The 24,571-nt window shown below is 39.5% G+C and overlaps 1 protein-coding gene across 9 annotated transcripts in view; it reads right to left on the bottom strand.

The window, feature by feature from the left end:
* Positions 1-24,571, bottom strand: part of EPHA6 (EPH receptor A6) — a 511,564-nt gene that overhangs the window by 239,041 nt on the left and 247,952 nt on the right. For all 9 annotated transcript variants that reach the window (XM_075768276.1, XM_075768293.1, XM_075768260.1 and 6 more), the window contains one exon: positions 7,035-7,190. In XM_075768276.1, coding sequence (XP_075624391.1) covers positions 7,035-7,190 — 156 coding nt within the window. The remainder of the gene's footprint in view (positions 1-7,034; positions 7,191-24,571) is intronic.

Here is a 24,571-nt window from a genome sequence, read left to right as displayed (position 1 = left end):
CAACTTGTAATGTGAGGCCAGACCTTCTGCCCAAAGGATGGTCAGAACTTTGCATTAGGAAGGAAAACAAAATACCAAAGCTCCTCCTAACATTTCATATATAAATCAGGATCTCAAATCTCGGGGGGGGGGGGGGGGATCAATTAAAAAGATGCTATTTTTTTTCCAATAATTCGATTCCATTATTTCTTTTTTCCTTAATATCTGCAATTACTACAGCACTAATATGCTGATTTGATTACCCAACTTTTACCTATTTATTTGACTGAACAAAATGTAGTGATTGAGAAAATCAAGCCCATGAGTGGTTCTGATATATGCACCTACAACTGAAATAAATCCATTTATTCAAGTTCTTAATTCTTGAAGATGATGCTGAATACTAAAATGGACTATACTTTAACAGAAAACATTACTATATCTTACATTTTACTCATAAACTATATAACAGTAAAGATCTGTACAGTTGTACTTACACATAGCAGCAAGAATGAATACTAAATTTAATGAAGGAAAGAGGCAATAATAGTTGCAAAAAAAAGTCACTATTCACGAACATTTGTAATTTTAAGTGATGCTGTTTCTTTACTTATGTGGCATAAATGTGGTTATAAAAGCTGGAATGCTTGTAATGGGAAAAAAGTGGGAGAGATAATGTGAACCAATAAACATTATGGTTTTCTGTGAACTATAGTTGAACATTTGAGTTGCTACTTTCTTTCTGGAATTTATTTATAACTTTAAATAACTGAGACTACATTTTCATTAAAATGGTTTTTGCCCTAAAGTAAACGATTAGTTAGCTGCTGGATTTCAAGCACTTGCTAATTAAAATATTTGGAGGTGTTACATCAGTTTGCATTTCTTTAGTGGACAAGAAAGCTTAACATATTTTGAATGTGTGAGTATTTATTTGTATATCTGTCTGTGCAGAGTTCATAGTTAGCAGCCAAAAAGACCCGGACAGTAAAGACCAGTTATTTTACAGCGTATCAAAGAATCATTCAGCTGAACGGTATGTGGCTCATTTGTACTGAAGATCGATATTTCTGGAGCTTGTCAAATTAAAATTATTTTTGTCAGTTGCAATTTTTCTGGTAATAGAGAATATTTTGAGTATTTCCTTCCTGGTCTTTGACTGTGACCTTGTGATAAGTCTAACACTGAAGCATTTGAAATACTGTAATATGTAAGTATTTATATGTGCAACTTGCTAAAAAAGGCTAGTTATATCGATACATCATTTTCCAATGGTGTGGAAAATAGAGAAAAGGTACAGCTTTGAAGAAGCTGATGCAGTCCAAAAGCCCCTACAACCTTATAGCGACTCAGATTTACAAATCTCTAATCTTCCCATAAAATCACTGGGAGACTGATGGTTCTAGCTGCTCTGGAAAACAGTCCTGAGATCGGAATAAGCTAAAACTAGCACATATTACTTCAGCTTCAGTTCTTAATATTTATGTGCAGATAACAGGAATAATTATGTTTCCTGTAAAAACATGCTGTGCGAATTAAATAATGACTGGTCTTAACGAATTCCTACTGTTAAAACCAATGAGGAGTTTTAGGAATATGGAGGATGAGCCTTAATCACACTCACATATGTGCATAACTTTAAGTGGATCAGTAATCCCCTTCAAATAATTGGTACTACTCATGCACTTAAAACTAAGCATGCGTGTAATTGTTCAAAGGATTGGAGCCAATGTTTTAAAACTGGCTGAAATTTAATCTTATATAAACTATCGATATTATGACAATGGGTCGTCATAGCTCAGGGTTTTTTTATGTTACTTCATCAACTTAGGCAGGCCAAAACAGGAATTAATGTGATCTGGGCAACAGGAGAGTTTTGTCTGGCTTTGACAATTTTAATTTTCTGTCAGATTTTTGTTGTACTATATAAGTAGATGGCATCAGTAGAATAACCAATAAAGCAGACAAAATACACTTTTAAAAAAAAATATTTTATATTTGTACTAGAGAGTAAAAGTTGTTATATTAATGATTTGGGACTTAATTCTCAATTGTAAGAGAAAACATAAAGTACATTCACATTTCAATGAAGAAGGAGAACATTATCAAATATGTTAGGGGTGTCTGAAAGTATATGACTGTCCGCCTGCAAATACTGAAAAAAAGTCAGACACCCTTCATACTGAAGGCCCCTCATGCCAATTTGCATGACGATTAAATAGCTTTTTAATTGCTGTTAAATTATGCCAGTTAAACTGTGATTTCATGCAAATATTAAGCTGTAATGGCATGCAGTGAATCATTTACTAAGATTTAGAACTTGGAACAAAGAGAGACAATTAATTCTAATCCTCAGATTCAGCTAAATTATGTGTCACTGGGCTTTTCTGAATGTGGCCTGATTGCTTTGTTATCATTTATAAATTATACAAAGATTATTTGACACATTGGAAAAACTTGGCAGCAATAACCCTTCTGCAGACATCTGTGTGCAAAGCTCTCAGGGATTTCCTTATATTGATTTTTAAGGAAAACAAATATATTGGTGAAAATGATGGATCCTTTCCTCACAGCAAAATTCAAGACTTTGGATTTTATGCAAAAGAGTAAAACACAGTTCAGATGGATGAGCATTGAAAAAAATGCAGCTCTTCTGCTTCTTAGATGAAATCCAGCCCAAGGATGAGCAATGTCTTTTGCTTCGTTTACAAATTATAACATAAGAAGTATTTCTACACTCTTTGTGGAGTAGACTGGCATTGATATCTTATGGAGAAGCAGGACCACTTCAAAAGCAACAGAGCTGAGTTGGGGTCTCATGCAGTGCTTCACACCTTGTCTTGCTTCGCGTATCCTCTCCTGTGAAAGTGAAATGCATTTCGCCCTTCATGGAAGGAGAGAGGAGCAAACCCAATGCTGCAGATGTCTAGTGAGGGCAATGCAGTATTTTAAACATTACAGAGTGATGACTGTCTGGATAAAACTTTTTTAAGTGAGAACTGTCCATTATCAACTATTCGACTCTTAGAAGTGTGTGCTATTTGACTACTGAATTTACATTGGAAGGGCAAAGATTAACCATCTTCTGAGAATACTCAGAATCAGCCTCTGGCTGTGCCCCTTGAGCTCATAATTGCTTTTTTATATACATACTTATGTACATGTAGCACAGATAAGTAGTGTCACTTGAGGTAGAACGCTGTATTACATTTTTTTCATTTCCAGAATCACTTATTCTTTTTCTATGAGGCAGGAAGAATGGAAGCCAGTGGCTGCAAACCAATACTTCAAGTATGAGTGTAAAGATAAATTGCAAACAAGTATATAAAAATAACAATAGAGTCAGTAGAGTTGAAGGCTTCAAGCATGTTGTTGGTTTTGCTCCTAGAATACAGTGTTGATTCTTAAAAACAGAGGATACAGTTTGTGGAAGAGGCTGTTGAACAGAGCATAAGTTTGTTGGGTTCAAAATTGTTTAAGCATAACATGGAGACACATTCAGACTCAGAAAACCACTATAAGCCTGCCTGCCTTTGACCTTGAAAAGATGGATCAATTTATCCAATTACATTATAGTGGGAAATGTTACAGTTTATGTACAGAGTAATCAGACAGGGGATTAGATATGATGCTATTTGTTGCTCACTGTGTATGCAGAGAGATCACTGATAGAGTACTTGCATATGGCAAAGAAATACAATAAGGAGAAAGAGTAGCAGCAAGAGATTGATAACAAGTGCCAATCAAACGGAAGAAGGCTGGGAAAAAGAGATTAACAATATATCCTAATGTAATTTTCTTTCCTCTTATTAAAATTAGAATTCTAATATGCTTTTCTGCAGAGTGCACACTCTTTTACAAAATACAGTTACATGAAGCAAAAATGGGAACTGTACAATTTGGGAAAAGCATACAGTATGCACTTTCACAGAATGAATGAAATTAGATTTGAAGCTCATCTTGAAAAAAGTGGATGCCTGAAGCTAAACTCTTAAATTCATAGTCTCTTAAATCAAGGTCCTTATTTTCCATAATGCTGCATATGCAAGTTTTCCAGTACTGAGGAAAAATTTGGAGTGTGGAATACTGCCAAACCCTATACAGGAATGAAAAGAGAGAGAGAATAAAATATCTATCTATCTTGGGTATATTGCTTTGCAGGACTTGGGGAAGCAATAAAATAGGTATGAATACGGTTGGTTCAAAATATTTGAATATGAAGAAACTTGTGAGGGGAATCCACTATTCATTCTGTGTTTGAGTCAAGAACAATTCTCATTTAAAAAGTAACAAGAAAAAATTCTAATCTCTTATGTTACATCTCACATGCCAGGATACAAATTTGCAAATGAACGTCAAAAATGCAGATCTGCCCCAATTTATGTAGAAAAGGCATTTTCTTACTGCACAGCCTTTTCTCTCTATTCAGTCAAATTGGTTCATTTTTTTCCTAACTTTTCAACTCCTTTCATTGCAGTAAAGCATGATGGTTTGGAAGGAACAATCTAAATTCTGCTCTGTCCCATATCTTATTTTTGTTTATTAAATTTAAATTAGCCACATCTGCACAGCCCCACCAAAGGCAGTGAGGTTGTATTTACGACAGAAACATAATTTTAATAACTGAGAGCATAATTTGAAAGCAGTGGGGCTAAAGATATCACTTAGGGAATAATTTGGCCTGCAGACTCTTCATTACTGATGACGTGCAAGAAGATAGGAACGCAGCCTGCCTGTCAAGAGTCTTGGCGTCATTTGCAGAGCTGACAATTAGTGAAATAATCATCATCGTACGTATAAGATGAATACATCTGCTGCTACAGCCAATGAAGTACTGATACCTTGCAGTGTAGGCTGAATGAGAGGCAATGTATGGTGGCACTGAACCAAGAGCAAGGTAGAAACTAGAATGTGGTTCACTGCCTCCCTTATTTCTTCCAAGTTGAGGTGAGATGGGGCACTGGTACCTCTGCTGTCATTAATTTCTTCCTTGCCTCCACTCACTTGGTTGCTTTGGCTGACATCCTCAGCGGGAATGGAGAGGCCTGACAAGTTTTCAGTCAAAGCAGCTCTCAGCACCCTGCTTTTTTTGGGAAAGCACTGGGGTGTTGTAGGCACCAGCTCCCTGGTGCGACAGGGCTCTCATACTCCTCCCTACATTATCAATACTAATGGGAAGCAGGGCTTAAAATTGTGCCCTAAAAGATAATTATAGAAACATAATGCCATGTATGAGTATTTTTTTGAGAGAAGAACTGTCTTTTGAAGATGAAAAATCAATGACTTATAAATAATACGGAACCACATCTGCATAATGCATGAGTAAAACCATCTTTCTAAGCATGAAACTGTCAAGAGCACCTGGGATGTGTGTTAGTTCTGTGGGTAAGTTTTTAACGGTCTGTGCTCGGGGCACTCATTCGAGTGGAATTATTTGTAATCACCATTTTCCTGTGGGAAGTCTGGAACAACACTGTTTATTCCCTCACATATTTTATGCACAAAGATAGGCCTATGTGCCTTGCTCCAGAGTGAGCTGACAGCAGATTGTATGTGTTGGATTAGGTTGCCTCTCTGAATCCTATGTCCCTGACGTAGCTGGAGGCTGGAACTTACCCTTCCCCTCTGAAAATCCTATGATTAGTTGAGACAACTTCCTGCTAAGTGCCTTGGATCTGAGGAATGCCATTTTTAGTGACCATCGCTCCCATTTAGTGATGGACAATGTCTTGGTCTACACAATGACCTCAGGATTACAGAGTGCCTATGACACTGTAAATCAGCTCCAAATTACCTGGTGTATTCCCAGTTTGCCCAGCACAGTGCCATTTGGAGAGACTAGCATGAGCACAGGAAGTAGTGCTAGTAGTAGCAGTAGTAGTAGTAGTAGTTCAATTCTGTTGGCTCAGTTATTTTTACATGGTGCTGCCTTGTGCAATGTAAACAACAAAATTATGACTATACACTGATGGTTATTGCAACAGTACTTTGTTTTTATGGTTTCATCTCTTAAGCTTTTTGTATACTTAGTCTGTTAAAATACTTCATGCATTCAACATGTTAATTTTTTTAGAATTCTCTTTAGAAGAGGATTGTGGCACAAAATGTACTAGAATCAAATCCTCCACCAAAAGAGCTAACAAAACACTACAAAGAAAACTATGCAACTTAGAAAGTTTTGCAAACAGATTTTCATTGTCTCTATTAAATAACAGGATTTTATATGTAAATATAGTATTTCACCCACAGATTTTTAAGTACTGCTGTTTGTTCCCAGTTTTTGAGATTTATGCTTTATGCTTCTAGACATGAGCACATTGATCAAAGTAATAAAAATCTCTTCTCAGTTAGAATTTCTGCCCTTAGATCGCTGGGTATCAGTTTTGTCTTACTGACAAATTTAGGTTAGTCAAAAATCACAAAAAGTTGTATTTTAAAAATTATCAAAAAAATCTACAGAATTTTCATTATCACAGTTGTATAAGAGGGGATAACTCTCCGTTGAAAGATGATATGCAAGAGGGTTTATTTATATATCCTTCTGATTGGATACATTTTTTTGTTTCTTTTTATGATTTTCTTGTATTTTTTAGAGAGTTTAGTTTTTATTCAATTGTGTTGGGATGATATTTGTCTTATAATTTTCATTTAAATCTGGGGAGACAGCAGAGTATTTCATATCAGTTTTTTTTCTTTACGTGACTCCTCAGTTTTTTGAAAGTTTTGATGCAAGCATATTTTCATGTATTTAAAACACATACTGGTAGTCAAAACTCAACATTGTTATCTATATGACAATGATTACAAACCTTGTGTTATCTCTCAGAACTACAAGTTAGAAAGTCACCAAACTAAGAAACATATGAATATTTTAGGGATATCTAGACTAAATAGAAATACGCTGTTTGCGTTTTGATTTTAAAAATCTCTTATGGTTATCTTGAATGGAATTATTCACAAAATGTTCAAACTCATGTCATTTTTTTAAAATGCAAAAATAAATAAATGAGGCATAAGAGAAGAGAATTGCAGACAGTGGCACTGATCAGACTTACGGGTACATGCCATAGTTGGTGGGTCCTTCTCAGCTCTGAAGTAACCTTTCTCACACTGACAGACAGAAGTTGCTTCTACGTAAGTCAAGCTATGTGGAGGGCATTTGGAGCACTTCACGTTTCCAGCAAAAGCTTTATAGAATCCAGGCCTGCAAGCTGCAAAACAAGAAAATAAGTTTCATTAATAGAAGTTTTGGTCATAAGTAAAAACTATTCCATGCAGTTATAATGCACCTTCTTTCCTTTCCAACTTAGAAATATATGCTATTTTGATCATACAATTCTTCACAGTTTTTATTTTAAAGATTTAAAAAAAAAAAAGAAAATCTGTTCTTGGTATATAATGGGAAATCATTAAAAGAGACAGCTTCCAAATTTACAGACAGTCCTCACTGCTGCTTGAAATTCTTACCTAGACAACTTCAATAACATCACTAAACAAAAGCACATCACCTATTGTGGTGGGTTGACCCTGGCTGAGGGCCAGGTGCCCACCAGAGCCACTCTGTCACTCCCCTCGTTCACTAGACAGGGGAGAAAAAGTACGATGAAAAGCTTGTGGGTTGAGATAAGGACAGGGAGAGATCACTCACTAATTATCATCACGAGCAAAACAGACCGAACTTAGAGAGGGAATCCATCTAATTTATTACTAAGCAAAACAGAGTAGAGGAATGAGAAATAAAACCAAATCTTAAAACACCTCCCCCCACCCCTCCCATCTTCCCGGGGTCAACTTCACTCCCGGCTTCAACCTCCGCCCCCCCCAGCGGCACAGGGGGACGGGGAATGGGGGTTACGGTCAGTTCATCACATGTTGTTTCTGCCGCTTCTTCCTCCTCAGGGGGAGGACTCCTCTCATCGTTCCCCTGCTCCAGCATGGGGTCCCTCTCACAGGAGACAGTCCTTCACGAACTTCTCCAACGTGAGTCTCTCCCACGGGCTACAGTCCTTCACGAACTGCTCCAACATGAGTCTCCTCCACGGGGTGCAGACCTTCAGGAGCAGACTGCTCCAGCGTGGGTCCCCCACGGGGTCACAAGTCCTGCCAGCAAACCTGCTCTGGCGTGGGCTCCTCTCTCCACGGATCCACAGGTCCTGCCAGGAGCTTGCTCCAGCATGGGCTTCCCACGGGGCCACAGCCTCCTTCAGGTGCCTCCACCTGCTCCAGCATGGGGTCCTCCATGGGCTGCAGGTGGAATCTCTACACCCCCTCATCCTCCCTCCATGGGCTGCAGGGGGACAGCCTGCTTCACCATGGTCTTCACCACGGGCTGCAGGGGAATCTTGCTCCGGCGCCTGGAGCACCTCCTGCCCCTCCTTCTGCACTGACCTTGGTGTCTGCAGAGTTTCTTACATCTTCTCACTCCTCTCTCTGGCTGCAAAAGCTCTGTCTAACTGTTTTTCTCTTTCTTAAATATATTATCACAGAGGCGCTGATTGGCTTGGCCTTGGCCAGCGGTGGGCCCGTCTTGGAGCCAGCTGGCATTGGCTCTATCAGACACAGGGGAAGCTTCTAGCAGCTTCTCACAGAAGCCACCCCTGTAGCCCCCCCGCTACCAAAACCTTGCCACGCAAACCCAACACACCTATGTTTTATGTAGGTTCCATCTGTTATTAAGAAAGAGTGAGATAACTTCTTATCTACGAACTCTGTTTATAGGGGTTCCTTATTTAAGTAATGGACAGTTGCAATGCTTAACATGTTTACTCTCACAACACCTTGATGAGACAAGGATGACATCCCTATATCTTTATAGATGGGTTTGATTTGTCCACAGTCCTGTGAGATGCCTCTAACAGATGGATCACATCAGATGGGTCCTCTGCACCCTGTTGGCATGGGAGGCTGGCAGATGCTGCTATAACCACCTTCATAGATGTAGGAACTAGATGCCAATACCCTCTAGCACAAACTACGGCAAGCCTGAGGCTACTCTTAATTGTGTTAGGAAACAACTTGGATAGCAGCTGCCCTGGGGATGGGGGATGTTGCGATGGTCAGAGCTCACCTTGTCCCCAGTTACTTGGAGCAGGGGTCCCTGCTGTTCTTAAGCACAGCACAAGCTTACATGCTTTTTCGCTGGTTTTAAAGCAGAAACAATTCATTAAAATAAATCTTATCATAAATCTTCCAGGTTTGCAATCGGAAATATTATTTTAAAACCATCCTCAGACTTCATCACACATGTTTAAACAGAGATTTCCTTCTTTCTCCTGCCAGCTACCACATTTACACATGCCAGCACGTATTGCAGTTACTGTCTTCTGGCTTCCCAATCTGAAAACACAACTGAAACAAATGAAAGAGCAACTCAAACATGTATAGACTGTTCAGACTCATATTCCTTCTGACTCTTCCAGCAGTATGATGAAAACCATTGCTATAAATATCTTTTCAAAGATCCAAGTGGCTTCTTCTCATTTTGATATATTCAAGACTATTTTCTTTACATTGCTAAAGAGGAACCAGGCAGTACTTCTTTCTCATGTAATAAGACAAAATAACAATATTAAAATGAGGTGTTCTTTAAAAAGTAGCCAAAAGTATGCATTTTATGGATTCACTGTCAGTTCATATTAAGTTAGTCATTAAAAAGTATTAATTCAGAGATAACATATACACAGATCAGTTTTGCTTCTGATTCCAAAGGACTTGCCCGGTATAAAAGCAGTTTCACTAGTAGCTGAGGGAAAATGAGTGAGAAGACGAGACTGAAAAAGTTAACAGTTGATTGCCTATCAGAATCCAAGAGCCAATTTTTCAAATGTAATTTTAAGAGCTTAATTTTGACCCAACAGTTTCAGCCTGTTCTCCTCCCAGTGTGTTCTTCTGACTTTGCTGAATAGACATTAGGGAGGAATCCTGCCCCGCTGCCACTGATGAGAAAAAAAAAAAAAGTATTTCTGGTGTTAGAGATAAGAGGGGTGGGAACAGCTACTGGTCTGATACAATTGTGATTATAGTGAGTGGTAATTTTCTACTGATTGGAAAGACAGCAGGTTTGGTGCATGGAAGAAGGCAGCATTGTAGATACAGGCTGTAGGCACTGACACCTCTTAGTTTTGCTGGAAGGAAGGAAGAGGAGGTAAGGCAAAATCAGGGAAGGGTGTTACACTTGCCTGCTCCTTTCTTCTTTTCTCATGCCCAAATCCTGCCCTGGCTTATCTAAGGATATTAAGTTCTTGATTTTACTAGCTACCTTTCATACACGTGGTATGACACAAAGAAGTTTGTGATTAAAAAGTTGGCAATTCTAGGTTACAGTTTCAGTCAAAGAAAAATGAGTGCTCTTTAAAGTCCTTATTACTTCTGAAATTCATGTCCATCAGTTCTGAAATCATTCCTTCTTCCCTTTTGTCCCCCAGATGACAAACCACTTTGGATCAAAACAAACACAGCATTCTCTTTCAGGAGAAACATTTTGTTTAAATTTCAAGCACTTCACTATTCCAAAATAAAACTCAAGGAGAAGATTCATTTCCAATTTAAAAAAAGTAAATTTTTTTATTCTGAAATGGTATTCTGTAATGTATTTAAAGCAATTATGATTTTGATGCAGTGTCTTAAAAGAAAGTCCATATATACTCATGGAAAAGATGGGGAAAAAATAATAGATAAATGGATCATTTTAGAATCATAAAATTATAGAATCATAGAATCGTTCAAGTTGGAAAAGACCTTTGAGATCGTCAAGTCCAACCATTAACCAAAGACTGCCAAGTCCAACCACTAAACCATGTCCCTAAGCAATTTTTTTACTTCTTTTGAAGCCAACCCAAATACATTTATAGATTAAGCCAGGTACGTACCACAAATTCTGAGTCAGAGGAAGATACCAGGGAAGGTTTTCTATCCATAAGTTTACAAAGCTATTGATAACCTACTCCTCATCCAAATGTAGAATCACACAACCATGATTATTGGATACTTTCAAATAAAAACCAGTAGTTCATAAACAAGATGAAATAACAGAAGCTGAAAACCCCCAAATGGTCACAAGCTTGGGATAACTCACCTCTCTGGATAACTCAGTGCTGACTGCCAACATTCAAGGTGAAACAAATTAAACTGTTACTCTGCCAAAATCAATGAATATGCAGCACAAGTCTGAAATACAGCACTTCAGCTGCTCTACATATCTAAGCTTAGATTCCACTAACAAATATGGTGTTTCAGTGGCACAATTAACAAAAACAATTGCTAATTTTACCATTTTCCACAGAAAATTTGCTAGCACTAGAGTTACTACCCAGGTTTTTAAAAGCTCATTTAAGAAATGCCTCAAATGCTATGATTTCAGAGACAAGACTCCCTCTGAAGAAAAGAAGAATCTGTCTGTTCCTTTGGCCTTAGCTGTCTTCGTGGAGCTTAAGGCTATAAAAGGCCACTGTAAGCCAACTGTAGTTCACCACAATTCCAATTAAAATTTACAGGAAAATTGCACAGAGTATGGTATATGCATTCCATTGTAATTTCTGATTTACGCATAACATTTTGCAAACCTAGTGTTTGTAAATGTTCTGCTATGAGATTGCAGATTGCATTACTGCATGTAAATCACTGTGTGACTACAGGTTACGATACCAAACCATACACAAGCACTAGATGTCGTATTCATCTTTAGAGACCTAATGTCACGTGCTATCTAAAATAAGGATTAGGATACAACTCTGTAAAGGGATTAATCAATAGGTTTACTTACATGCTTAATGTTAACCAAGTTCCTCAGATTTTGCCTAGCTTCTTATTATTTCTATTGTTTATTCTCCTGTGGCAGTTTCAGCAATGCAAAATTACTTAGTCCACAAACTGCCTGATGGGCAAATTAGAAACTCAGAAACTTTTAATTATAAATGGGATGTGGTTTTGTATTTGGAGAAGGAAAAAAGCCATCTTTCCCATGCAAAATCATACCGTATGTAAATAACAAGTAAGTTAAAAGTTTGTTCCAGATGTTTATGTATGCAGAACGTTTCATTTTGTATGGGTTGATAAATCAGTATTTTCGAAGTGTTTTTCATAACATTTTCTTCAGTCAGCTAATAGTTATGGCATCTACCATTTAACAAATTATTTGTGCTAAACTTTAAACTATGAAAAGCTGCTGTCTGAAAAAGCTTCTAATGATGACTATTCAAAAAAGCTAAAGTGTTGTTGTTTTTTTTTTTATCTTTGTTACCACATGGCATTTTTTTCTAACTTCTAAATCACTGGGAGGCATCTTATTTTCCCTTATGTTTCCTAACAGAAGTGACTTTGTGAGTTACTAATTACATGAATTGTATGAGATTTGACTTTTGTAAAGCCTGGGGGAAGACAGTGTATTGTCTTAATAGTTAAGTAATTAGCAGGGTATCTGGATGAAGAATTCAAAGACACTAAAGTTTTCTCCAATGAAATACCAGAGATCATGCAGAGAAGCACTGATAATTTAATTGGCCTCATAAAAGATAACACATCTATAAATGTGCTTTACTACAGCTCTATCAGGATTTGACTATGAGGTTTTTAAACTATAGAAATTTTGTAACTAATATAATTTTCCTTATTTAATGTTTAATATATGACATTTAGTTTTGTTTGTATTATACATGGATGCATACAAAAAGAAATTAACGCTATGCAAAGATCTGGTGAACTCTTAAAGAAAACCTTTAGAGGTACATCGTACACTGAAGCCCAAAGACACTTACCTTACCACCTAAAATGAGATACAATCTTAGCTGTTCCAAACAGAATGGTACGTGTGTGGCGCAACATGGTGTGGGAAGCTGCTTTTCCCGTGCGCGGCTGCACGGTCAGTCTATGGCTGTTACCACCCCTAAGTGTCCCGAGCGCATCCCCCTGCTGGGGTTTTGCCTGTGGGGGCTCAGGGACAGCTGAGAGCCAGTGCAGCTGAGGGCAGCCCCATCCTGCTGGGGCCATGGGGAAAGGCTCCCCAGCAGCGTGGTTCTGAGGCTGACCCCTGCCTGTGGGAGCTACTTTTGGCTGAGGGCTCCCTGCCTGGGCTACAGCTCCCGCGTGGCACAACCCTGCCCTGCCGGGCCATGGGCTCTCCTGAGTTAGGCGCGCCCGTGGACGGACATCCTGGCCCGGCCCACCACCAAACGCCCAGGGTGCTGGGACAGGCCCTGTCTGGCTGCCTGTGGGGAGCCCCCGGCACTACCAGCCCCCAGGGAGGTGCCCCAACAACCTAAACCAATAGCTCGATATCTATTATAGCATGTGAGGAAAAACTTCTTCACTGTGAGGGTGACCGAGCACTGGAACAGGCTGCCCAGAGACATTGTGGAGTCGCCTTCTCTGGAGAGATTCAAAACCCGCCTGGACACCATCCTGTGCATCCTGCTCTAGGTGACCCTGCTCTAGCAGGGGGGTTGGGCTAGACGATCTCCAGAGATCCCTTCCAACCCCTGCCCTTCTGTGAGCCAGTGAGTCCACATGCCGAGAAAGCCATACTTCACTGAGATCCATCTGGGAAACCGGACACATATCCAAATCCAGGGGAAGGCAGCTGAAGGCTGCCTGACCCGTGTGTAGGCCGCAGGCCCTGGTCTCGTGGCATGATTCTGGCAGTGAGGAGTGAAGGTTTCATCTCGTGCTGGATGGGACAGTATTTTTAAGGATCTTTTGAATTGCCCAGTCCAGTAAATAAGGTCAATTACTACAAAATGCAGTTGTGAGCTCTCTCGCAGATGAGTCTCTCTGCTCAAGACTGTTATGGCCATTAAGTTCTTCCCCAGCCTCAGGGATGTACAATGTTTAGACACAAAATCCAGAAAATGCAAATATGGTGGTCATATTAGTGGTCATAAACCTTGTTGCTTTAAAAAAAAGGAGCATATTCACTGCTCTGTGGGAGCACATCATTATGAAAGACAGACGTCAATTCCAGTTTTCAGTTGTTTAAATCCCAGCTATAAGCTTATGTGTTGGCTGAAGAGCCAGGGAGTGATCAGCAGAACCTGCTCACCCTTTAACAGTCCCATATGACCAGTGCAGAAGTCTAATGGAGAGTAGAGGCTGACAGACTGTTGTGGCCTGAATGAAGTCACGCTGCTGCTGAGTGCTGCTGTGCCAGACATGCTGGAACTTGAAATAAGAACTGGAGTCAAAGACAGCCAAGTGGCACGCCACAAATACATTTTTCTCCATCTCTTTGGCAGCCTGAGTGCAGGCCACAGCTTGTTTTCACTTAGAGGGGCATCCTATGCACTTGGAATCATCTGCCCCAGGGGTGGAAACACAACCCCACCATTTGCCATGGGCTGATCCAGAATGCACTGGCACAGGTTGAAGCTCCAGAGCACCTGTGATATATTGACAACATCATCATAAGGGGCAACACAGCAGAAGTCGTCTCTGAAAAAGGGAAGAAAATAGTCCAAATTCAAATCCTTCTGAAAGCTGGTTTCACCATGAAATGAAGTAAGGTCAAGGGACCTGCACAGAAGAACCAGTCTTTAGGAATAAAATGGCAAGATGGGTGTCATCAGATCCCAATTGATGTGATCAGCAAAATAACAGCCATGACTCCACCAACTATAAAGAAGGAAACTGAAGCGTTCTTAGGCATTGTGAGTTTTTATAGGATGCATATTCCCAAATTACAGTTTGACTGTAAGCCCTCTCTATCAGGTGACCTGGAAGAAGAACGATTTCAAATGGGGCCCCAAGCAACAACAAGCCTTTGAACAAATTAAACAGGAAATAGTTCATGCAGTAGCCCTTGGGCCAGTCTCGGCAGGATCAGATGTAAAAAATGTGCTCTACACCGCAGCCGGGGAGAACGGCCCTACCTGGAGTCTCTGGCAGAAAGCAGTAGGGGAGACAGGAGGTCAGCCTCTGGGGTTTTGGAGACTGAAGACTGAAAGAGACTCCAACTGGAAAAGAGATATTGGCAGCACATGAAGAGATTCGAGCCACTTTGAGTGGTTGGTACTGAAGCCCAGCTCCTCCTGGCACCCCGACTGCTGGTGCTCAGCTGGGTGTTCAAAGGGAAGGCCCCCTCTACACACCAGGCAGCTGATGCTACGTGGAGTAAGTGGGTTGCACTGATCACACAGTGGGCTCAAATAGGAAACCCCAGTCACCCTGGGATTCTGGAAGTGATCACGGACTGGCTAGAAGGCAAGGATTAAGGAATATAGACAGAAGAGGAGGTGATGCATGCTGAAAAGGCCCTGCTGTGTAATAAACTGCCAGAAAATGAGAAGCACTGTGCCCTGTTCACTGATGGATCCTGTCGCATTGTGGGAAAACATCAAAGGTGCTGTATGCAGTCCTACATGATGAGCTGCGGAAGCTGCTGAAGGACAAGGTGAATCAAATCAGTTTGCAGAGGTAAAAGCCATCCAGCTAGCTTTAGACATTGCTGAGTGAGAAAAGTGGCTGGTGGTCTGTCTCTATACTGACTCATGGATGGTTGCCAGTGCCCTGTGGGGTGGTTACAGCAATGGAAGCAGAGCAACTGGCAGGGCAGAGGCAAACCCATCTGGGCTGCCCCGTTGTGGCAAGACAAGGCTGCTTGGTTAGGGCATGAGACTTAATCTCAGGGTAATGGGTTTGTGCCCCACATTGGGTACCAAAAAGGACTGTCTTGTTTTGACCCCAGCTAGAAGCTAAGCACCACACAGCTGCTCTCTCACTCCCCCCTCCAGTGGGACGGGGGAGAAAATCAGAAGGGTAAAAGGGAGAAAACTGGTGGGTTGAGATAAAGACAGTTTAATAGATAAAGCAAAAGCTGCACACACAAGCAAAGCATGACAAGGAATTCATTCCCCACTTCCCATGGGCAGGCAGGTGTCCAGCCATCTCCAGGAAAGCAAGGCTCCATCACGTGTAACGGTTACTTGGAAAGACAAACACCATCACTCCGAACGTCCCCCCTTCCTTCTTCTTCCCCCAGCTTTATATGCTGAGCATGACGTCATATGATATGGAATATCCCTTTGGTCAGTCGGGGTCAGCTCTCCTGGCTATGAGAAGCAGAAAAAGCCCTGACTCTGCAAGCACTGCTCAGTAATAATGAAAACATCCCTGTATTATCAACACTGTTTTCAGCACAAATCCAAAATATAGCCCCATACTAGCTACTGTGAAGAACATTTACTTTACCCCAGCCAATCCCAGCACACAGTTTTACAACATCTGAATTGACCGTTATCAAGGTAGTTGAAGTAGGGGGAGACCAAAGAAAACTTAGGAGCAACTTTTAGTGTGCAACACTTGTTGGTCTGTGTGTGGGAAGACATTTCGCATGAAAATGAGATTTTTATAGCTTACTGAGAACTCATCAATCAAATTAAAATAGAGGAGATGCTATTGTCATTTACAATGAATGGCAACCATCAGTTGCTGTGGAAGAGGTGTTTTAATCTTTCTGAAACACATAATTTGCTATTCTTTTCTACCTCATATATTTTTTTAAATTGCTTACTGAAACCCACTAATGCACTATGAGACTGACATCTGTCATATTTGTTATATTCTGTCAATTTATAATTGTTCCAATTTTAAAGTCCTGTTACCCCTCTGGTAACTGATCACTTTATAAAAAGGGCAATCCGATAAGGCCTGTTCTATTCTACCACTGTGCAGAAACAAGGAACTACAACATTATTATAACCAATTTCTATTTTAGTAGAAGTATATGGAAAAGAACAAAGAAGTATATAAAAAAGAACAAGAGAAAAGAATGTACCAAAAGGTGCACATTGTATAGTACAAAAGGCAGAATACAATCACAAAGTCAAGATTAGAATATTACAGAATTAGGACAATGAAACTGTGATGACTACTATCTGATTAAGTAATCTCATATCTTTTCTTTCTTCACATGATCCTTGTTTTATTCAGGTCACGAATGGACTGTGAGAAAAGAGAGGAGATTCACTTTGGGTCACGTTCAAACTGACAGTGAGATTATGCAAGAAGAGTTGCTAGAAACATGAGGCATCATGAAAAACCCATTGGAGGAAGACCTGCCATGACAGATTATAAATTATGGAACATGCTGGTTAGTTGAAACCACAGGAATAAAAGACATCATGTATCAAGAGAGCAAGGCTCTGGTTTGGTTCAGTTCCTACACACGGGTAGGAGAGGACAACACACACCCCTAGGAAGCTTAGTGACAGAATGACACAACTTTTGAGGGACAATAGACTGATTTTCCTTTTTGTTGATGGTAAATTTTCTGGATTATATTTCTGTGTGCTTCGGCATGTACTTAAATGCATCTGTGTTTGTATGCTCGAGTCAATCTCTTCTCTTGCAAATACCTTCTGATCTCTAATATTTCTATTCTCTGAGGTGTAGAACAGAGAAAGGCATTACTTGCACCCTTGACTTTGGAGAGGAACAAGGGAGAAGAAAGAAAAAGAGGCAGGTATAAGGCTGTTCCCTCAAATACAACTACATAATGAAGATAGGTAAATTTAATTATTCTTTCCCTTTATGATAATTCTTTTTTTCCCCCAGTGACTTATTTTCTGTCATTGCCATATTTCAATATTCTATTGATGTTGTTTATTAAAATAATCAGAAGAAATGGCAAAAGAGTTAATTGGTATATATCAGACAGTATTTTCAGTTTACATCAATGCAGTTTTTCTCTGTATAAAACACCAGTTGCAATGCAGTAACTTGAGCAGTGATTCAGGTCACATACCATATTTTTAAAGAATCTGTGGTTTATCCAAAAACTTACACATACAAGGAGAACAGTCAATGATATTAATTTTATCACTGCCTACCATTCTAGATACAATTCAATAGCTCATCAAAGAGCTAGGATCTGTACTATGCAGTACAGGTGAATACTATTCTGAACTTCTTATGGTGCTTTGTCAGCTACTTCTCAAAGACTTTTAAGTTGGCAACTAAAGACTTCTGATAACAAAGAGAAACACCTTGTTTGCCACTGAGGTGACTCAAAAAGCTTTTGCTGTGTGAAAACAAACTATCTTATTAAACTTCACTTTTCACATACAGAGCAATAATTACTCAGTGACTTAAGCTGCTTTTTGTATTGCTGCTGGAGACTATCATCGCCTAGTAATGGAAGGATTTTCAAAGATCTAGGAAGAAGACTGTATGTATTCTGGCTTCCCCTTAGCTTACAGGCAAAATGGAAACAAGTGGCAGTGTAGAAATAGTACGTGTAACTGGTCCTCTTTTCTTTGGTAATCATAAGCAGAATGATACTTTCACAGGTTGCCTACCCATTGCATTTGTCACCTTATTTACAGATTTTTCCTGTAGGTGTAGATTCTATATTGTTAACCTCTTCTTTAAAAGTCCTAAGGACTCATTTTTGTATTTTCCAAAAAAATAAAAAAGAGCATCTTAAACACATTCATATAGATTAGAATTTTAGAATATGACTCTAAATGCATAGGTACTACTAAAAAAAGAGATAGAAAATGTTTTAATACTGATAGAACTTTGTTTTTCACTTAATTCCTAGAACTAGCTGAATTATTTTTTCCAAAACTAATATAGTAAATGAAATTTACTACTGCAACAGGTAAGAATGTTTCAGCATGAATGAATACAACATTGGCAACATTATAAGCAGCTGAAAAGAGGCTCATTTGATTGGAAATATCAAGCATTGAAACTACAGATCAAGACTATATCCATAAAAATAAAAACTAATCATAATACAGGCCACACTGCTTTACAGAGGGTCTGCAATCTTTTAAAATTACCCCTTAAGCACATTTTATAAACTGTACTGATGAGTCAACACAGTTACTTTTTTAGAGAAAGTTGATATATTGCAACTTACTGCAACTTATTTTGTGTGTGTGTTTAGCTCAGATACACCTTCCCAAAGGGGGACCCAGAGGTCACTGTACAGTTTCATTTTGTTAGATCCTTTTATGTATGCCTGTATAAGCTCCAACAGTGAAAAAGAAACTCAGGTTAAAATCAAAATAAAAGCAGCTCTCATGCCACTTAGATATGTCTGGAAGAAATTAGTGATTATCCTCTGACTAGTGAAGATATGTCAGTGATTTGAGAGAAACATATTTGTTTCTGGCATTCTGAGTCAATAAAAAGGCTGCCTAGGTTAAACCCAAAAGCTAATAGAATGGGAAGACTCCAGTTTTTAACTGCACAGAGACTGCACTACCACATTACTGCAGTACTGCATTACTGGCATTATCAGAAGGAACCAGCATTAAAAAAACCACATGTGACTTTTGCAAATGGTGTTTCAAAATATTCAAGCAGTACCACCAAAGCTGGTTCACTATTTATAGTGGCAATGATCTCAGACTCCTCCATGTGATGAAAGCTATGTACCTAAATGTACTGTAAATGTATTGTACGTGGCCATAAAGACCTCTTAATTGGTAAAGGTGGTAAAGGTAGAATCTAGCCCCTAGTTTCCAAAGGTGTTGATGATCTCTATCAATAGTTTCTGGCAGGGACATTGATGCTGGAAGGTGTTCCTCTGGCAGACCGTCTTGAAGTTGTCTCAAAGATGTGCAAAGCACCAATAATAAATACCTAGGCAGGCTGTTATTCGCCATAGAATAAAAATACACTACAGTTATATTTGTGGAATTGGGAAGAACAAAAAAGTCAAGATGTCTTACAGAAATGGCAAGTGACAAAAATGGCTGGAAGATTGGAGTACTTTATTAGTGATGGAAGAAGAGAGACAAAACCAACAGGATGAACCTCCTTGAAAAGACAAGCAACTATTTTTCGCTGTTTTGTGCTGCTGACTCTGTTGTGGGCTTCTCTGAAATCTAGTAAATTGAAGTGGGAACTACACATACTCAATCGCACTGCTCCATACTCCAATTAGTCTTTATTTCTGTTGATATTTTATGGATAGACACCATAGAAAATTCACAATTAGACAGACTTCATAAATCTTTAAAGGAGATGGTATAAATAGTATTTTCTACACTGCATAATTTTTAAAGTAACATCACTGTGTTTTAGGAAGACAGTAAACAAAAGAAATCAGTCAGGCTAATTAAGGCACACAATAGAAATGGTAATCAAGGAAAGTGACAGCAGTGAAAAAGAAGGGAAGTAATTTTCTGCAATATACTAGTGCATACTCCTGGGATCAGAAAGGTCTGCAGGAAAAGCATGGAAGGAAAAGATCATTGCATCTCCAAGCAGCCATCTCCAGTGTCTCCAGTAATCACCTTTAACTAGAAAAGCAGGGGAAATGCAACCCTGAGAACACTTCAGGGCAATGCAGCGCTGGAGTAAATGGTGGAAGTTACACATTGAGTCCCCAAATCTGTCCACAGCAGCTGTAAAACTCTTCATTTTAGGGTATAATCTTAATAATGCATTTTATTACTTTTTAATCACTGTTCCATTATTGCAAAGCTTTATTTTTAAGAAAATGCTTTCTTCACTCATTCAGTCCTGTCCAGTAAAAAGCTGGTATCTGTGTGACCTAGAGCAACGACAATGCCAAGGAGCACTCTGCACCTATGCAAATCTGAAAAATGAAATACTAGATAATTAGCTGTAATAGTCAACACCCCAGCATCTTCGCTGAAGGGTGTCTCTTGCGTAGAAGAAGTCTTCCTCTACTCGGCTGCCCCGGCTTATTTGAGAACTCATAACACAAAGGATCAAACAATAGGAGCATGCTTCAGTAGCCAGCACTAGTCAGGAAAGCTCACTTGCACATGTCAGTATAGTGGAGAGAATGCTTGAATCTCCAGATGAACTTTAATAACTTCTATTTAACATGTTTAGTTCACTGTAGATGCACAAGCCAAGGCCAAATGGAAGAATTTGTGCACTGTAAAGCAAGGGGAGCATGCCTACTCCTATGCCATGCATGTTGCAGTGGCACATCCCTCCTCACATTTTTGAAGAGGACAGATTCTCCTGTGGGTTCTTTACCACTTCCAGAAATAAAAGGAGGAAACTGTTGCTGCTGTAGTCCTCGGACTAAAACAATATGGAAATCAAGAAAATCTGCTAGACCAAGGACACCATATCATAACGCACATAGGGAGTAGTTTATTTAACACTGCTGGAAGCTGTTCAGCATATCAAACTGCTTTTCATAAAGGAAAGTTGAAATAGTGGTTAAGCTACAGTTGTAGCTAGAAGGGCTTTTTGGGAAGAGGGATAAGGCAGGAGTGTGGTAAGTCTCTTAACACTGCAGTGAATACCACAAAAGAGAAGTCTGAAAAACAGCAGTGAGAAATATTATATATTATAACTACAGAAGGAACCTGTGCTTGCTGGATTTTCTCCATATCATTTCAGAGGAATTAGTGCCCAACTCAGAAGGCCAGGAAGGCTTCTATTCTCACAGAATCATTTACACACATATGTACAGTTGAGGACTCCTACCTTATCAGAAGATACTGCAAAACAGGCATTAGACTGAACCAAATATTTCTTTCTACAAGAGGAAAAAATGGTCTGCAGATATCAGATCAATTTTGTGGCTAACTCCTTTTGCACATTATCTACCTTCATACCTATTGTGGTGGGTTTACCCTGGCTGAGGGCCAGGTGCCCACCAGAGCCACTCTGTCACTCCCCTCGTTCACTAGACAGGGGAGAAAAAGTATAAAAAAAAGCTTGGAGGTCGAGATAAGGACAGGGAGAGATCACTCACTAATTATCATCACGAGCAAAACAGACCGAACTTAGAGAGGGAATTCATCTTATTTATTACTAAGCAAAACAGAGTAGAGGAATGAGAAATAAAACCAAATCTTAAAACACCTCCCCCCACCCCTCCCAACTTCCCGGGCTCAACTTCACTCCCGGCTTCAACCTCCGCCCCCCCAGCGGCACAGGGGGACGGGGAATGGGGGTTACGGTCAGTTCATCACATGTTGTTTCTGCCGCTTCTTCCTCCTCAGGGGGAGGACTCCTCTCATTGTCCCCCTGCTCCAGCATGGAGTCCCTCTCACGGGAGACAGTCCTTCACGAACAGCTCCAGCGTGGGTCTCTCCCACGGGGTGCAGACCTTCAGGAGCAAACTGCTCCAGCGTGGGTCCCCCACAGGGTCACAAGTCCTGTCAGCAAACCTGCTCTGGCGTGGGCTCCTCTCTCCACAGGTCCTGCCAGGAGCTTGCTCCAGCGTGGGCTTCCCACGGGGTCACAGCCTCCTTCAGGTGCCTCCACCTGCTCCAGAATGGGGTCCTCCACAGGCTGCAGGTGGAATCGCTACACCCCCTCATCCTCCCTCCATGGGCTGCAGGGGGACAGCCTGCTTCACCATGGTCTTCACCACGGGCTGCAGGGGGATCTCTGCTCCGGCGCCTGGAGCACCTCCTGCCCCTCCTTCTGCACTGACCTTGCTGTGGCCTCAATTTTATAATATCCTTTATCAAATGCTACCATATACATATGATTCTTCCTCTTTGTCCCTTCTGCTGATACTATAAACTGATATTTCTGTCTCATCCTTCTCCTCAATTTTTCCTCTGTCTTCCTCACCCTAGTATGAGAAACCTTTCTGTTTTCAACTCTGTATGTTTTTTGGGTACGTCATCATGGATTTCTCTATGCTGTGTGCAAGAACCATTTGAATCTGAAAATGCCCATTTTTCTGTCCATAACAAATGAATCTAGTAGCCTGGGTTAATTAATTCCCATGATAGCAATTATTTAATTTGTTTTGCAGGTTGGTTTTTTTTGGAAGCAATTTTTCTGAAGCTGTAAGGTTTCAACTTTTGACAAGAACCAAAACTTTCAGCCTGCTAGTTCCTGCAGTGACATTTGTTGTGTGGCGTTCTGTCAGACCGATTTTCTGTGTAGGAATAGTAAGTTACCAGTATGCTTCTCAAATAATTAATGGGACTTGGCTTCATGCCTCAGAACACACTCAAGGTGTACACTGAAACCTACTAAAGCTCTGCCTGACATGACTTATTACTTTATTACAAAACTGTGGAGCAGCTTTCTAGAAAAGGCATACCTTGAAGGAATGTAATATTCTTACAGGGAGTTATTAACAATAAAAATCTGAAGAATAGTGCAGTCACTATTTACAAGGATGCCATTTCTTGTTATGGCCTTATTATAAGACTGTAGTTTTTAATGATTTAAGATCTCAATGCTCATTTTTTCAGGTTCACAACTTTCACAAGACCAATTGCTTTTATAATAGATCACCTAAAGCTATGCAATTCTTTTCTTTTTTTCTCTGTGTAATTGTCTCTTTTATACTATTATAATTAGCAAGAAATCATAACAATGAGAATACAATCTAACCCGCTTTAAGAAATACTTTTGATCCTCCAATTATCAAAAGGATAGGCTTAAAAATATGCTGACATTTTTAATTATGGTTATCAAGACTGCACATTCAAGTATGGACTTCTATGTGCAATTTGTTTAAGTGCTTGCTTGATTTGCATGTAAAAGTCACAGGAGTTTGTGCACACAAACAAAATTACTGTAATCATGGGGAATATCTAAATGCCCAGAAACAGACAGGTAATTGTATAGGTGTGCAATTTCTGATGCAAAAAAATGTTGAAATGTTCTTATAGAATCAGGCATTGGGTCTTTAAAACAGAATCTTGTTTGATGTGTTTGTAGAAAAACTCACAAGCTTGATTTTCAAACACACCAAACATGATTAGTGACTCCCAAACTATTTCAGCTCTAATTTACCATATTCAGTAACACTGAAAATGAAGCTCTTGTGCTTCTGTGGGAACCAAATACTGTTTTCTTTTGTATTATCTCTGAGTGCTTCCAATCTCACAGGAATAATCTTGGTTATTAAGAATTATTTCAAACTCATCTTTGTATCTTCTACATTACTGTACTAAATATTATGTAATTTGATTGTATTCTACCAATATTGTAAGACATGGAGCAACACAATGTGATATTTCTGAATAAAGTCCCATTTCATGTCAGCAACATACACAATATTCAAATACTGATCACCAGTCTGGCTCTGAATGTATCACATAAAATGATTTTAATAAAGTTCACCAACTTGCAGTCCATATATTATGCTATGGAATTTCTCTGTCCATTTAAATGTCCACTTTATGTCCGTATCTAGTACAAGCAGATGATATTTTAGACTAAAAGAACTGTAGGTTGTGTTTTGTTTCAGTTTTTTTATTTATTGCACAAGTAGTGTCTGCCTATAAATTACAAGCGCTTTTAATGCTAGATTCTGCTCTCAGAAACTTCACTGGCCATACTGCCATTGATTTTAACTCAAAACATCTTTATTTTTGTGTTATCAAATATTACTGTCAATCTTTCAGAAAACTGTTCCTTAATTACAGCTAATGAGCAGGGTATGAGCAACTACATTCATCTATTGGTCACCTCAATAACAATTAGTTTTCCTGTGTCTTCGTTCCAGCCAATTTTGCCATGGAAGCAACACACAAAATTCTGTAATTAGTCCCTTCAGGCTTTCCTTTTCCTTTTCCTGTCCCCAGCATACATGTAGAACCACTTCCAGCACTTAGCCCCGATTTATAATAATTACTGAATTGTACTTACACATACAGACACATTTATGACTACCTCCACTAAATAT

This window comes from Balearica regulorum, chromosome 1 (genome assembly GCF_011004875.1).
Source record: "Balearica regulorum gibbericeps isolate bBalReg1 chromosome 1, bBalReg1.pri, whole genome shotgun sequence".
Classification (NCBI taxonomy): domain Eukaryota; kingdom Metazoa; phylum Chordata; class Aves; order Gruiformes; family Gruidae; genus Balearica; species Balearica regulorum.
Note: the sequence above shows the minus strand (reverse complement) of the source record. Positions and strands in the feature narration are given on the sequence as shown.